The following is a 13712-nucleotide window of genomic DNA, read 5'->3' on the forward strand; positions in this document are numbered from 1 at the left end:
TTATTCGTTGCGCCGGTATTTGTAGCACTAAAATTCGTGCAAAAAAACTTATGCACGTGGGTGTACAGATTACGGAGTAAAAGATGATCGAATTGTTCACCTAGCGCTCACATGTGTTTCGGGACCAAGTTGCCTGCGGGTATGGGGATCATACATACATACAATAGTATTCGACCATAAATCATGTGATACTAAATTATTTTTTTTTGAATACCTGTAAAATTATTTTGTTTCGTCTTAATGTCACCCCACAGCCGTGAAACAAAGCTGGCATGTATGCGTTAGCCCTTTTTTCATAGAATTATCAAAGCTGCAAGTTATCCGGATATCCGATGTCCCGGCTCTAGTCCTGGGAGCAACCCCCATACAGGTAATGTGCTTTGATGGTTATTTTCAGTTATTAATTTTAAAATAAAAAAAAGTCTCGTCAAAATGCTTTATTTACTTCAATGACAAATATTGTTATGATCTTATTTCTAAAGTAGTAACGCGATTTTAAAATAATATATTAAGAAAGAAGAATCAAAGTTTGTTTTAAAAGAAAACATTACGATTATAATTATTCAGAACGCTTTTACCCATGTGTTGTATCATCTTCCACGAAATCTCTGGCTATCTCACGAGTAACACAATCGACATGGCTTACTTTATTACGGAAGCGTACACCATAGAATTTGTGCGCATTTTCGAGTAGTTCTGGTCTGAACGTGGTTGTGATAAATTGTGCCTTATCGCTCAATTCGTGAATCATGTCTGCAACTGCTTTTCTATGTTGTGCATCTAATGCTTGATCAATCTCATCAAACAAATAAAATGGTGCTGGGTCACATTTTTGAATAGCGAATATAAGAGCCAATGCAACCAAAGATTTTTGCCCTCCGGAAAGCTGATTCATTTCTCGCATCTCTGCATCGACACCGGTGAACGATACGCGGATTCCAATACCAGTGAATTCATCTGAAGTTTCTACTTCTTTTTCCATGTCGTTGCCTTCGACGTCCTTATGCGTCCGTAAAATCAAATGACCCGCACCATGAGGAACCAGCTTTTTGAAGACTTCAGTAAAATTAGCAGCGACTTGTCGAAAAGTGAATTGAATTGCTTCAACCTTACGCATCTCCAAGTTTTGCATAAGCTCGCGAATTTTTTCTCCTCCAATATCGAGTTCTTCTTTTCGCTTATACAGTTTTTCTTTTTGCTCGGAGAAGCTGAGAAACTGATCCAAGGCTTTTTTGTTAACGTGATTATATTTTTTCAGGTGATGGTTGGCCTTTTCGAGCTCTTTGAATAACTGAAAAACATAAAATATACATTAGGGTGGTCCAAATCCGGGCTTTTTTGGGGCTACCCCCTGAATTCAAAGATTGACCCATCACTATGCTAAATTCAAAATTTGAGCTCATTCTAACCACGGTAACCCTCCCTCCCTCGCTTAAAGTTTGTATGGGAAAAATCGTCGAAATGTAGGGATAAAGGCAACTGTTTTACTTTTTTACCTGTGGAAGGCGCCATAGTTATCCGATTCTTACCATTCCTCAAATGTAGAACCTTCTTTAAATTTAGAACAACTTTCCCGAAGACACCATATTTTTAAGATTTTTTTCCCGCGAAGTTATTAGCGCCCAAAACTGACCATTTTTGCGCAGCCAGCTGTAAGGGGCTACCTAAAAACGATGTTTAATTCCAATTCGTACACGGTTCAAACTCTCTCACGAGCTTGCTCGCCTGCCTGCCTGCCTGCCTGCCTGTTTACCTACGAGCGCGCTGTTTCTCTGCTTGGACTTTTGTCGTCGTCGTCGTTTTTGTTTGCTATCCGCTGCGCTGCGTTCCTGTGTGTGTGTGGTCCGCTGCGCTGCGTTCCTGGCATGATTATTATAATTTTCAAGATATATTTCGATATTTATTTTGAGATATATAATTATATGTAATAACAATAGATATCATATTATCAGAGCGTGTGTAAGATAATACAAATTTCGATAAATTAGTTCCTCCATGAATTGTCATCTGTTATTGTTGAGACAGGCGGGAAGGTGCTACTTCGTAAGCAGGGCGAAATAAAATTTTTTATTTCCCACATGCAACAAAACTGTAATTTATTAAATGAATGAAAAACAATCAGAACGTTCACAATTTAAGGCTAGTATGCAGATCGGAAGGAAAGGGGTCAAGAAACAGCTTTACGAACAGCAGAACAAAGGAGAGGGAGCGATTTCTTGGGGCTTTTCTTCACCCTCTCTGACTTGCTTGCTCTGCCGCTGATTTTTTTCTTGACCGGTTCCTTCCGAAGTGCGTATACCGCTTTAACAATAAAAACTCACAATTATGGTGTCTTTCGCAGCTGACCTGTCCAGCTGCGCCCGTGCTCCCGCTTGCTCAGATTGTTTTGATTCTTCTAATCGTTTGCCAAGCGACAGCACGGGCACCAGTCAAACAAAACAAACACTAGCACTGACGTAGAACGAGGGGATTGCTTCGGCCGTATTTGGGACGTGCTCCGTCGCAACAGTTATTATTGAGTAATTTTTTAAATAGGGATATTGTAATTTCGCAATTTTCAGTGTAAGAACGGGCCTTGACTGATCTTATGCACCAGGTTCCCGACGAACACGCACTGCCCTTACACCTACATCTCACCCTTGCTCTGAGTCAGTACGAGCAGCACGTTAGAACACGCTTTGAGTGTTCGTGCCAGGCATGCACACCTTCTTTTCCGGTTACGCATTTTAACTCGGCCGGGGGTGGTACATTACGTAGGGTTTTATGTAAGTATAAGCGCCTAACCATTTATAGTGTGCCTATCAACTTTTATTAAAGCAAATACTGTTTTATTTTTTAGTTTGAATTCAAAAACTAATTGTTATTTACTGTGTACTGTTTTCTCCTGAAATCTTCCCTAATGTTGAATCGTGTTAATCTGTTACTATTTCTTCTGTCGCGGTGTTTTGTTACAATGTTTTGGACCTAAGCATGTTATTCAAATGTTTACCAAAAGTACAATAATTTTATGTGTGTGATCATTCAATATATTAAGTAAGGACTCGAACCATACTTGTTTGAAGAAAAGGGCGTAGATTTAAACAATAGACAATAAAAGAAAGCAAACTACATAAAGTTCGATACTGAAAGAACAATTGTAGTTTGAAGAAAAGAAGAGTAGAGGATTACATTTTAATAAATAAATAAGAAAATGGGTAAAGGAAAGATCAATGATAAACAGAAGTTAAAATCGTTCGCATATTAAGGGAAACTGTTTTTGTTAGGGAAAACACGTTTCAGAAATTATTGGGAAATAAGAGCAGAAGAGTAGAAAGATGAGTGAAGCAAAATTAAAGTACAGTACTTGTTCGGTAACTGAGCTTGTTTGACTGGACTACTTGGGCTGTAGCCCACTTAAAAAGCAGACAAACGTAAAATAACCAAACAAACCAGAATGATGAGGGGCCAGTGGATGCAAAAGCAAGTTCTGCAAATAAGAAATCATATTTAAGTTTTAATGAAATGTTAAGTCAAAATTAAAGGTGAGCTCTGAAAGAAATTTAAGCAACCATCATTTTACATTTGTAGAGAAAATGTTATGCATTGGTCCCTAGGGGGGTGACACTTCGGTTCTGCCTGAGCTGAAACCTCGAGCTCGGAGCCAGCACCGAGCTGGAACCGTGTCTGAAACTTTGATTAAAAAGTAGCCGATTTTGGAAATCAATTAAGCGTGCATCGCACAACAGCTGTCACTGTCAGCCAAAACAAAATCAAAACAATCCCAACAATCCCAACCCGTTTTTTTTTTCTGCGATGCCGCGTTTTTATTTTTCGGACAACCCGGATGCCAAGCGGTCCCCGTCGGATTCCAGCTGCTGACCACGATCTGCCCTAAGCACTCACTAGAGCAGTGCTCAATCAACATCAGCAACTGGTGTTTCCTGTGCTGCAAGGGCGGAAGTTTCATCTGCTCAGAAACCTGCCTGACGACGTTCCACCTCGAGTGCCGCCGGTTTAACCCGCCGGAGAGTCGTTACATCTGCGAAGAGTTCGATTCCGGCAGAATGCCGCTGTACGACGAGATCGTCTGGGCCAAATATTCCGTGTTCATGTTCTGGCCCGTGATTGCGATTCCTCCGCCAGCGGTTTTGGATGTGGACGAGTAAACGAACATTTACTTGCGCTCGGCATGCACGACTTTGGCTGGATCAACTGGAGGCGAATCTACCTCTATCACGAAGGCGACTTGGACAGCGTGACGACCTGAAGCGGTCGAGCATCATGGAGCGGTACAACGAGGCACGGCAGATTTTCGAACGGCTGCAGGCAGAAAAAGCTCACGCCCAGGAATCTGCCCCGGACGATTTGAGCTGCCGTGAGTGAACATCGTCGGACACGGACCCGTGCGGGCTGGAATCGAATTGCATCAACCGAGCGCTGCTCGAGGAGTGCAATCCAAAGACTTATCCAGCTGGCGAAAGTTGCAAGATCCAGTGCTTCGAACGAAAGCAGTACCCGGTACTGGCGGCCAAACGGATCTGATCGCGCAGGAGGACATCCGCCCTGGTACGTCGGAGAGGTGATCAACAACGAAGAGTTGGCGCGGCGGATAAAGCAAAAGCAGGACCAAAAGGTCGAAAATTACTACTTCCTGACGATGAACACGGAGTTGACAACCGACTCGGGGCCCAAAGGCAACGTGGCCCGGTTCATATACCACTCGTGCGAGCCCAACTGCGAGACGCTGCTGTGGAAGGTCGGCGGAAGCCAATACGTGGGGCTGTTTGCCCTCAAGGACCTCAAGGCGGTAAGTTCTCAAAATCCCGGTAAAAACACTTCCTACAACTAACTCTTATTACTCTTTTTCACGCCAGAGCCTTCAACAACAACTTTGAGACATTCGGCGACCAGAAGATCTGCTAGTGTGGTGCGGGCAAGTGTTCCGAGCTGATCGTCAGCCAAGGGACGGAGAACTGGAGTGAGTAGGCCACAACGGTCTTGCGCGCGACTCCTCCGCCACCCACGCCTGCGGCAAAGTACCTTGCGGATCCATCCCGCCCAACCTCAAAGACCCTCCCAGCTGCGGTTTCAGATCAGGAGAAAGATATTATGAGAAATTGCATTAACGGATCCAGAATTAATTCACACCTTAGAAGCAAGAGTTTTGATTATCGGTTCAAAGCACAGGAATCACTCACTCATCGGCGAGCGAATCTTTGCCGACTGGAGCGCGCAACACGACTTGCTCAATCGCTCCACCCAGCGACACAAACACTTCGTGAATTTCTTTCATTTCTTTTAACACATAATCTTCCAAATTTCCCATTTGCTCGAGCTTGGGAGTTCAAGTGAGCTGTACGTTTTGGTTTTTTAATTGCGAATATTTTTTGTTGTATAATTCATGTTCCATGTTCTTTTACAATAATAAAATATGATAAGGGGGTGAGTGGGGTGGTTGGTCTAAGATGACACGATTTCGCAATGGTGCTGACTCGGAGATGTCAACAAAACGTTCCGCCTGCCCGTTGCTTTGGGGGTGGAACGGTGCTGTTTTGAGGTGCATGATCCCGTTGGACTCGCAGAACTGCTCGAAGATGTCGCTGGTTAGCTGCGGGTCGTTATCGGTCACCATCACTTCCGGGTTTCCGAATCGAGCAAAAATTTGGCAGAGGATCGAAATGGTGGCAGCTGTGGTGGTGTGCTTGGTCGGAATGGTCTTCGGCCACTTGGAGAAAGAATCGACCACAAGCAGGAAGAAGGTGTCGTTGATGGGACCAGAAATGTACCCTCTGCCACGAATTTTCGGGGGTTGGCCACGACTGGAGCTTCGTTTTGGTGTCAGTTTTCGCCAACGGAGCGCATTCCTGGCAGGCGCGTACAAGTGCGGAGATTTGGTCATCGATGTTGGGCCAGTGAACGAGAGTGCGTGCTAATGACCTCATCTGATCGATGCCGCGGATCTTCTTCGGGATTACAATCCGGTCCCTGTACATCAGCACTATCTGGGCCAAGAACAGCGAGTCACGACGCGCGAAGAACTGCTGGACATCCGGTGTTCCGGAGAGTGATTTCGCGTCGCTGGGCCAACCTTTGTCCACAAACTACACGACTTTTTGTAGTGCCCGGTCCAGGCTGGTCTCGGCAGCTATCTGCATTTCTCGAGCATAACCGTAAACCCGCTCCAGGGCACGGTACAGATTCTCCTTGTGCTCCTCGGTGGTGCGACCACCGACCAGGATGTCGTCGAGAAACGGAGCTGTATCACGGAACTCCACCCAGCATGGTACCCATGATCTGCTGAAACGCGCCGGGGGGCGCTCTTGACACCGGGAGAGACCCGGTTGTAGCGGTAGAGTCCCAGGTCCTAGGACATCTGGCTTGAGAACGAGGCGCACGTTTTGGGGCACAGGCCCAGGCTATCGTTGAACACTTCGAGGAACTTGGCCTTCAGCTCGACCACTTGCTGATTCGGTGTTTGAGTTCCGACCAGCTTGCAGAACGACGAAAAGGGTACGTCCCAGAGCCCGAACTCGTCCATCAAGTCGGAGCCTAGAACGTTGAGGGAAAGGTCAGCGCTACAAACATAGCAATTGCTCTCCTTGTGCGTTCCGCCGATGGTGTAGGTTGCTCTGAACATCGCCTCGATGCCCAGTTTGTCCCCGGAAGCTGTCTGCACATTGCAGTCCGGTGGAGACGTTGGAGGTGACCCGACATTGACCCAGTTCTGTCTGGAGATGATGGTGATGCCTGAGCCCGAGTCCAGCTGCAGGTCCAATGGAACTCCGTAGATCGCCGTCTCCGCTCCCTTCCCGGCGTCGACCCAGTCACACCGGCGGCTTCCTCCCGTGAGCGGATGCTGGCATTCTGGCGGGGATCGAAGACTGCAAAAAGAACCAATTTAGAAGAACATCTACAACTTAACTATTGAAACAAACTTACGAGCATCTGTTGCGAAGCATTCCGAACATTCCGGGCATCCCTCTATTAAACCCGTTCCAGTGTCACCGGAATAAACAAACTCAAACCTGGGAACCTTCCTGTTGCCGCATGGTAGAAACACACGCGTCGTACATCTGTTTTTCGACGCATTTTCCGCACTTTTCTCCCGATTTCCTCACCCCCCCCCCCCATTTCCTCGTCCACCAGCACCGGAAATAGCTCGGCCGGGACATGCGCCACCAAAAGATATCTGAGCGTCCGGTCGTGGCAGCGATTGGCACCGGTCCCAAGTAAAAAACTGGGCAATCCTTCGGTTTGGTAAAAAAAACAAAAAAACCTAAACATTTTATGCACCGAGTGTGACAGATCTAGACGTCAAACCTTACACACGCTCAAAAAAAGTTATTCCAATTTTGCCTCAAAATCAAAGAGGTCTCGAAGTTCTGGCACCGCGCCAGCACCGCGCCGAAAACATTAAGTGGCACACTCTTGATCGGTCCCCTCGTCATTTTTCGTTCAGCCCAGTTTCGCGAGCAACATTCGGTAACTGTGCTACATTCTCAGCCAAGTTACCGAACAAGTACTGTTGTTGGAAATGTGCAGAAGAAATACCCCGTGCTGCGATGTTCTAGGTACATCCACAACAGTTCGTTCAAATGACTTCCCTTTCCCACATTGCCGCTTTGTTATTGTTGTCCATGCACTGCAAAGAAAGGGATGTTTTTTTTTTTTTTGGGAGGGTGGTCCAGCCAGCCGCGTTGAAACCTCTAAACTGGGCCCTCGTCCTGTCACGTCCGTCAGTAGTCTTGTCGTACATTACAACTAGAATCAGATCTGCCAATGAATTAGTACACTTCGACCAAATAAACACTGACGCTGTATGGATCTGACTCTAGAATAAATGCACAGTTGTGTGTTATTCATGCGTCCAACTTATTCAATTATTCATTTAAATCCAAATATTCATTTGCTAACTACTTTGTAGTTATGCGGAGTGCCAGCGAGTGACGGACGAGAAGAACGAGGCCAGGAAACGTATGCTGGTTAAGGGTACGCGCCGAAACTGTGAGCTGCGAAGAGCTGAGAAACGAACCCACCGCCGAAAAGAACGGAAGTACGCGAGAGAGTACTTGCCGAAGCTCAAGCACAGTACAACGCGAACGATAAGCGGAGGTTTTATGCAACTGTCAACGGTGTAAGAAAGAAAGCGACGCCTTCCCCTTTCAACAGCTGTTGAACGGTGAGATGCGAGAGGGAGTCGTCGAGGACAGGATGAACGTTGAGGATGATGGAATAGCTGTGGACCCGCCTACGTTGGAGGACGTGGAAAAAGCCGTAAAGGAGCTCAAGAACGCGAAATCCGCGGGAAAGGACAGACTTCCGGCCGAACTTTTCAAGCACGGGAGCGCGCGGATGATCGAGATTCTGCACCAAATCGTCCAGCGAATTTGGTGCGAAGAACAGCTTCCGACCGACTGGTTAGACGGGCTCATCACCCCAATCTACAAGAAAGGGCAAAGACTCGATTGTGCCAACTATCGAGGCATCACAATCCTCAATTCAGCGTACAAAGTACTATCCCGAATCCTGTGGAGCAAGCTGAGACCGTTGACCGAGACCTTTATCGGCGAATACCAGTGCGGTTTTCGAGCGGGTCGGTCAACGATGGACCAGATGTTCACTCTGCGACAAATCCTCGACAAGTTCCGGGAGTACAACCTGCAAACACACCATTTGTTCATCGACTTCAAAGCGGCGTACGATTCAGTCAGAAGAAATGAACTTTGGAAAATTATGCTAGAACACGAAGCTAATAAGATTGATTCGTGCAACGCTCGACGGAGCAAAATCAAGCGTGCGAATAGCTAACGAGACATCTGAAGCTTTCGTTACGTTGGATGGATTGAAGCAGGGCGATGCTCTCTCGAACTTACTGTTCATCATAGCGTTGGAAGGTGCTGCTCGAAGGGCAGGCGTGCATAGAAACGGATCACTCATCACTAAATCGCACATACTGCTTGGATACGCTGACGACATCGACATCATTGGTATCGACCGTCGTTCAGTGGAGGAGGCGTTCGTCCCTTTCAAGCGGGAAGCTGCGAAGATCGGACTGACCATCAACACTGCTAAGACCAAGTATCTGTTTGCTGGCAGAGCGCGTGGCAGTGCAGGTGAAGGTGTTTCGGAGATGGAGAAACATAACGCGCGTGAAAGAAGACGGACAAGCTCCGAGACCAGCATGGCCGACGGGAACCCGGCGAACGGGCAAAATGGAGAGCAACAACCGGGGGCGCAACCAGCTCCACAAGCCAACCCAGTTTTCGTGCAGATGATGGGCATGTTCCAGAACATGATGTTGCAGATGCAGCAGCAATCGGCAGCTATGCTACGCCAACAGCAGGACTTTATGCGAACGATTGAAACTAGCAGACAAGTACCAGTTCAGCCTGAGAAAATCATCGATCTGCTAGCGAGTAACATCAAGGAGTTTCGGTACGACGCTGAGAGCTGTCTGACGTTTGCTGCATGGTACTCCCGTTACGAAGACCTGTTCGAACAGGATGCCGCCCGTCTGGAAGACGATGCCAAGGTTCGATTGCTGTTGAGGAAGTTGGGGATGGCCGAACACGAACGTTACTCCAGCTTCATCCTTCCGGCGAAGCCCAAGGCAATGACGTTTGAAGATATCGTGAACACGCTGAAGGGTTTGTTTGGTGCGCAGAACGTCAAGCAACCCACTGAAGATCATGTGACGTATGCTTGCCGTGTAAACAAGCTCTGCGTCGAGTTTGAACTTGCCAAGCTGACAGAAGACCAGTTCAAATGTCTCGTGTACTTTTGCGGTCTAAAATCTGAGAACGATGCTGAAATCCGTACACGATTGCTGTCAAAGATTGAGGAGCAGGACGTCACTCTGCAGCAGTTGTCGGACGAGTGTCAGCGCCTCCTCAACTTGAAGCACGACAACGCCATGATAGAGTCGCAGCCGTCGTTGGTAAACAAAGTTCAGCAGCAGTGGGAGGACCGCGGCCGTGGAATCGGCAAGGCTCAGCAGCAGTGGGCGAACCGCGGACGTGGACACGACAAGCAGCAGCAGCAATTGGATCGTGGGCGCGACAAGAAACAGGACCGATCTTCTTCTCCATCACCTGTTCGAAGCACGAAGGGTCGAAACAGGTGGGCTTGTTGGCTGTGTGGTGGATTGCACAAGGCACGAAACTGTGAGTATCAAGATTACCGATGTGCTGATTGCAACAAGATCGGTCACTGTGAAGGGTATTGTCGCAGTTCAGAGTCGTTTTATCACGGGAGGGAGAAGAAGACAGAAGCAGTTTCTAGTAACGTGGTAACAACAAGCCGAGCGTGGCAAAAAGGTCGGAAATTTGTGTCGGTTGGATTGGATGGTACGCCGGTTCAACTGCAGCTCGATACCGCATCCGACATCACTGTCATCAACAAGCAACTCTGGAAGAAGATCGGACGGCCAAAACTGTCAGCGCCATCTGTAAGAGTAACTACGGCGACTGGATCGTCGTTGACGCTGGTGGGTGAGTTTTTCTGTGACGTCACGATTGCTGGCTCGACCCAGTACGAGGTGATACGTGTCACGGAGAAACCGGTGCAGCTGCTCGGATTGGACTTGCTAGACAGTTTCGATCTCGGTTCGGTTTCGGCAGACAGTTTTTGCTGCAACGCACTGTGGTCAACGGAACGGGAAGCGAAATGGAAAGTGGAAGAAACGGATTCTGTTCCTCGTGGTGAACAACAGCGAACTCGTAAGAAACACCTGGACTTCGTCTGTGATGATCTCGTTTATGCCCTTGTACGTTCGAGACGATCGTCAAAATGGATGTCTGGATTTGTGTTGGAGAACTACAAAGATGGAACTTATAATGTGTGGCTGAGAGACGGACGATTGCTACGCTGCCACACGAACCAAATGAGGGGTAGCCCGGTGGCCAAGCAGGTGCCGCCGTTATCCAGTGGCAGGTGTTAGTTTCTTCATTCGTCGTGCAGGTCTCCTCGCTGCTCTTCCTGGTCCGGAGAGCCCGAGTCGAGTCCCGATGCAACCTCTCAAATTACGGGGGGGAGATGTTGTGGACAGCACCACTGAGGGAGTGTCCACAGAAAGCCGGGTCTATTCGTGCGCTCCATACGTCGCTAGGCTCTCACATCTCAGCATAGCTGTCATCGTGAGATGCAGGAGGTGCGCATAATTGATATGTCAGCTGTCTTTGTTCATTTGTAGTAATTGTCAGAAGTGTTTCTCCCGCGATGTGATACGCACACGCGGCCTTTTTAACTCGTGCAATAAATGTTACTTTAGTTGTACCAGGCGTATTTTATTCGATATTCCGATTGTCCTAAGTCCGAGGACCGGTGTCACCTCGCCCTACGTCCGGATACAAAAGTACACTTGTGCCGTGCGACAACGATGTGACGCATATGACACACAGCAGTAAATAATAGATATTTGGGTTAAAATCAATTTATTACGCTTAACAAAATTTTGTTGGAAGGGAGGAGGAGGGGGAGTGAAAGAGAGAGGGGAGGGGTTGTGTCCTTAAAGCAGGGTTGCGAATGAGCGAGCGCTCACGGAAAGCGTGCTCGCTCCAGCTGGAGCGTAAGTTTTTATCAGGTAGCTCATGCTCGCTCACGCTCACCGGAGCGTTTTGCGCTCACGTGAGCTGGTGAGCCAAAGTAGGTAGTTGTTTTTCCCTGTTGAAGCATCTGCCTGTTTGAAACCAAGTTTCTAGAACTATCTCAGCACAGGCAGCAAAAACAAGCAAGAAATTGACCACTACAAACAAAAGTATGCAATGAAATGGATTTAGTCGGCGAACCGAAATATACGTTCTATTTTAAATTCAGAATTAGCCAAGGGGCAGAATGATTCACTTTTGAGTGACTCATTCTTAATGTAACAATTCATTGACGTGAAGAGATCCACTGATATGTACAAAAAATTGAATTAATTGACAAATTTTGTTTATTTTAAGTTTTTAGAATCAGGAGTTTTGACTCGAGGCGGTTTTAGAAACACTAAAAAAAAGCAAAAAAAAAAATGTTTTATTGGACCTTTAAAAAACCCAACAGTAAGCTTTATAAATGTTTTAATCATCCCTCATATTCCAAACATTTTAGAGAATGTCCAAATTAAAAAAAAAAAACATTTATTGAATCTATTTTCTAGAATGAGAAAGAGAAACATTAGCTTTATAAGAATTATCAGCCGTTTAAAAGCACTGAACGATAGAATGGTAGTCAACAAACTGTTTAGGTACATAAAACAGTTTATTTTTATATTTTAATCAACCAAGCACATAACATTGAATCGAACATACCCCAGCATAAATCTTCTTGAATTATTTCATTGTTTTGTAAGTTTTTCTAAGGTTTTCAGTCCTTTTTGTTTACGCGCTCATACCATTCCCCAGCAATTGTCTCTGCTTACCTTAACTATTATTGAGGTAAGGCCGATTTATTCGAAAAATTTTATATTTTCAACTCTGACTGTATGTCTTCAATATGATTTGACCCTTGCGAATCCAATTTATTATTTAAAACATAGTTAATGCAAATACGTTATTCCAGTTCCATCCATTCCATTCCAAATATATATAAAAAAATGTTCCTAGGTGATGTTTCCACTGACATGCTGCGCTTCAAGCAAAACATATAACTAGGATTGAAAAACAAAAACTTTCTCAAAAACGAAAAACGATTCGATTCGCGATACTTCCAAAGTGAGCGCTCCGTGAGCGAAAAATGAGCTCGAGCGCGAGCGTGGGGCAAACGCGAGCTGAAAAAATCAGAGCAAACGTGAGCGCGGGCAAACGTGAGCTAGCTCGCGCAGCGCTCCTCACGAATGAGCGAAAAATGAGCGCTCACGAGCGCGTGAGCGCGTGAGTATCGCAACACTGCCTTAAAGTGGGGATGTATTAGCTTATCCATAATTTAATAATATAAACTTGCAATACAACAATACGCAATTCTGTTGTACTTGCAAATGTATGAAAAGACTATTTATTATAAACAATCAACTATTGAAAAACATGAAAAGTCATAATAATCGACGTATACCATTTCAATACCATACAATTACCCAAATTTGTATGAAAAAACGTTTAAAAAGCAAAAAAATAATTTGGCCGCCTGTTTGTATGGGGATGGCCCATAGTGGCTTGTAGGCAGGCAGGTAGGCGAGCAAGCTCGTGAGAGAGTTTGAACCAGAGAGAGCACGTGCGTGTACGAATTGAAATTAAACATCGTTGTTAGGTAGCCCCTTACAGCTGGCCGCGCAAAAATGGTCAGTTTTGGGCGCTAATAACTTCGCGGGAAAAAATCCTATAAATATGGTGTCTTCGGGAAAGTTGTTCTAAATTTAATGAAGGTTCTAAATTTGAGAAATGGTAAAAATCGGATAACTATGGCGCCTTCCACAGGTAAAAAAGTTAAATAGTTGCTTTTCTCCATAAATTTTGACGATTTTTCCCATACAAACTTAAAGCGATTGGAGGAGGGGTTCCCGTGGTCAGAATGAGCTCAAATTTGGAATTTAGCCTAGTGATGGGTCAATCTTTGATTTCAGGGGTAGCCCAAAAAGCCCGGATTTGGACCACCCTAATATACATGTTGATATAAAATGTAATCTGAAAATTTATTAAAAAGATTATCTAATTAAAATCCTAAAATGGCTGCTTTAAATACCAATCAAAGCGGTTTTTAATGTTTTTCTATAAGCATCATTACCTGTTTCAACGACATTCTTTGATAAGCAGGATCCACCT

At 45.7% G+C, this 13712-nt stretch overlaps 2 protein-coding genes across 2 annotated transcripts in view; both read right to left on the reverse strand.

The window, feature by feature from the left end:
• Nucleotides 1–422: 422 nt before the first annotated feature.
• LOC6053918 (structural maintenance of chromosomes protein 3) overlaps nucleotides 423–13712 on the reverse strand; it is a 98362-nt gene continuing 85072 nt past the window's right edge. Inside the window, 2 exon segments of the mRNA XM_038266877.1 lie at nucleotides 423–1291; nucleotides 13675–13712. Of these exon segments, the coding sequence (XP_038122805.1) occupies nucleotides 575–1291; nucleotides 13675–13712 (755 nt within the window). The 3' untranslated portion in view covers nucleotides 423–574.
• LOC6053920 (uncharacterized protein K02A2.6) lies at nucleotides 6212–7087 on the reverse strand. The gene is made up of 2 exons (XM_001869887.2): nucleotides 6919–7087; nucleotides 6212–6860 (listed from the first exon to the last, which is right to left on the reverse strand). The coding sequence occupies exons 1-2, from the start codon at nucleotides 6954–6956 to the stop codon at nucleotides 6344–6346; spliced, it is 555 nt and encodes a 184-aa protein (XP_001869922.1). The 5' UTR covers nucleotides 6957–7087; the 3' UTR covers nucleotides 6212–6343.

The sequence above is a fragment of the Culex quinquefasciatus genome, chromosome 1, assembly GCF_015732765.1.
Source record: "Culex quinquefasciatus strain JHB chromosome 1, VPISU_Cqui_1.0_pri_paternal, whole genome shotgun sequence".
Classification (NCBI taxonomy): Eukaryota; Metazoa; Arthropoda; class Insecta; order Diptera; family Culicidae; genus Culex; species Culex quinquefasciatus.

Excerpts from the sequence above, each read along its gene's own strand:
- LOC6053920 (XM_001869887.2), bottom strand. The coding sequence starts at position 6,956 with ATGCCCGGAATGTTCGGAATGCTTCGCAACAGATGCTC. Across the intron at positions 6,861-6,918 it reads ATGCTTCGCAACAGATGCTC|TCTTCGATCCCCGCCAGAAT; the intron begins GTAAGTTTGTTT and ends TTCTTTTTGCAG.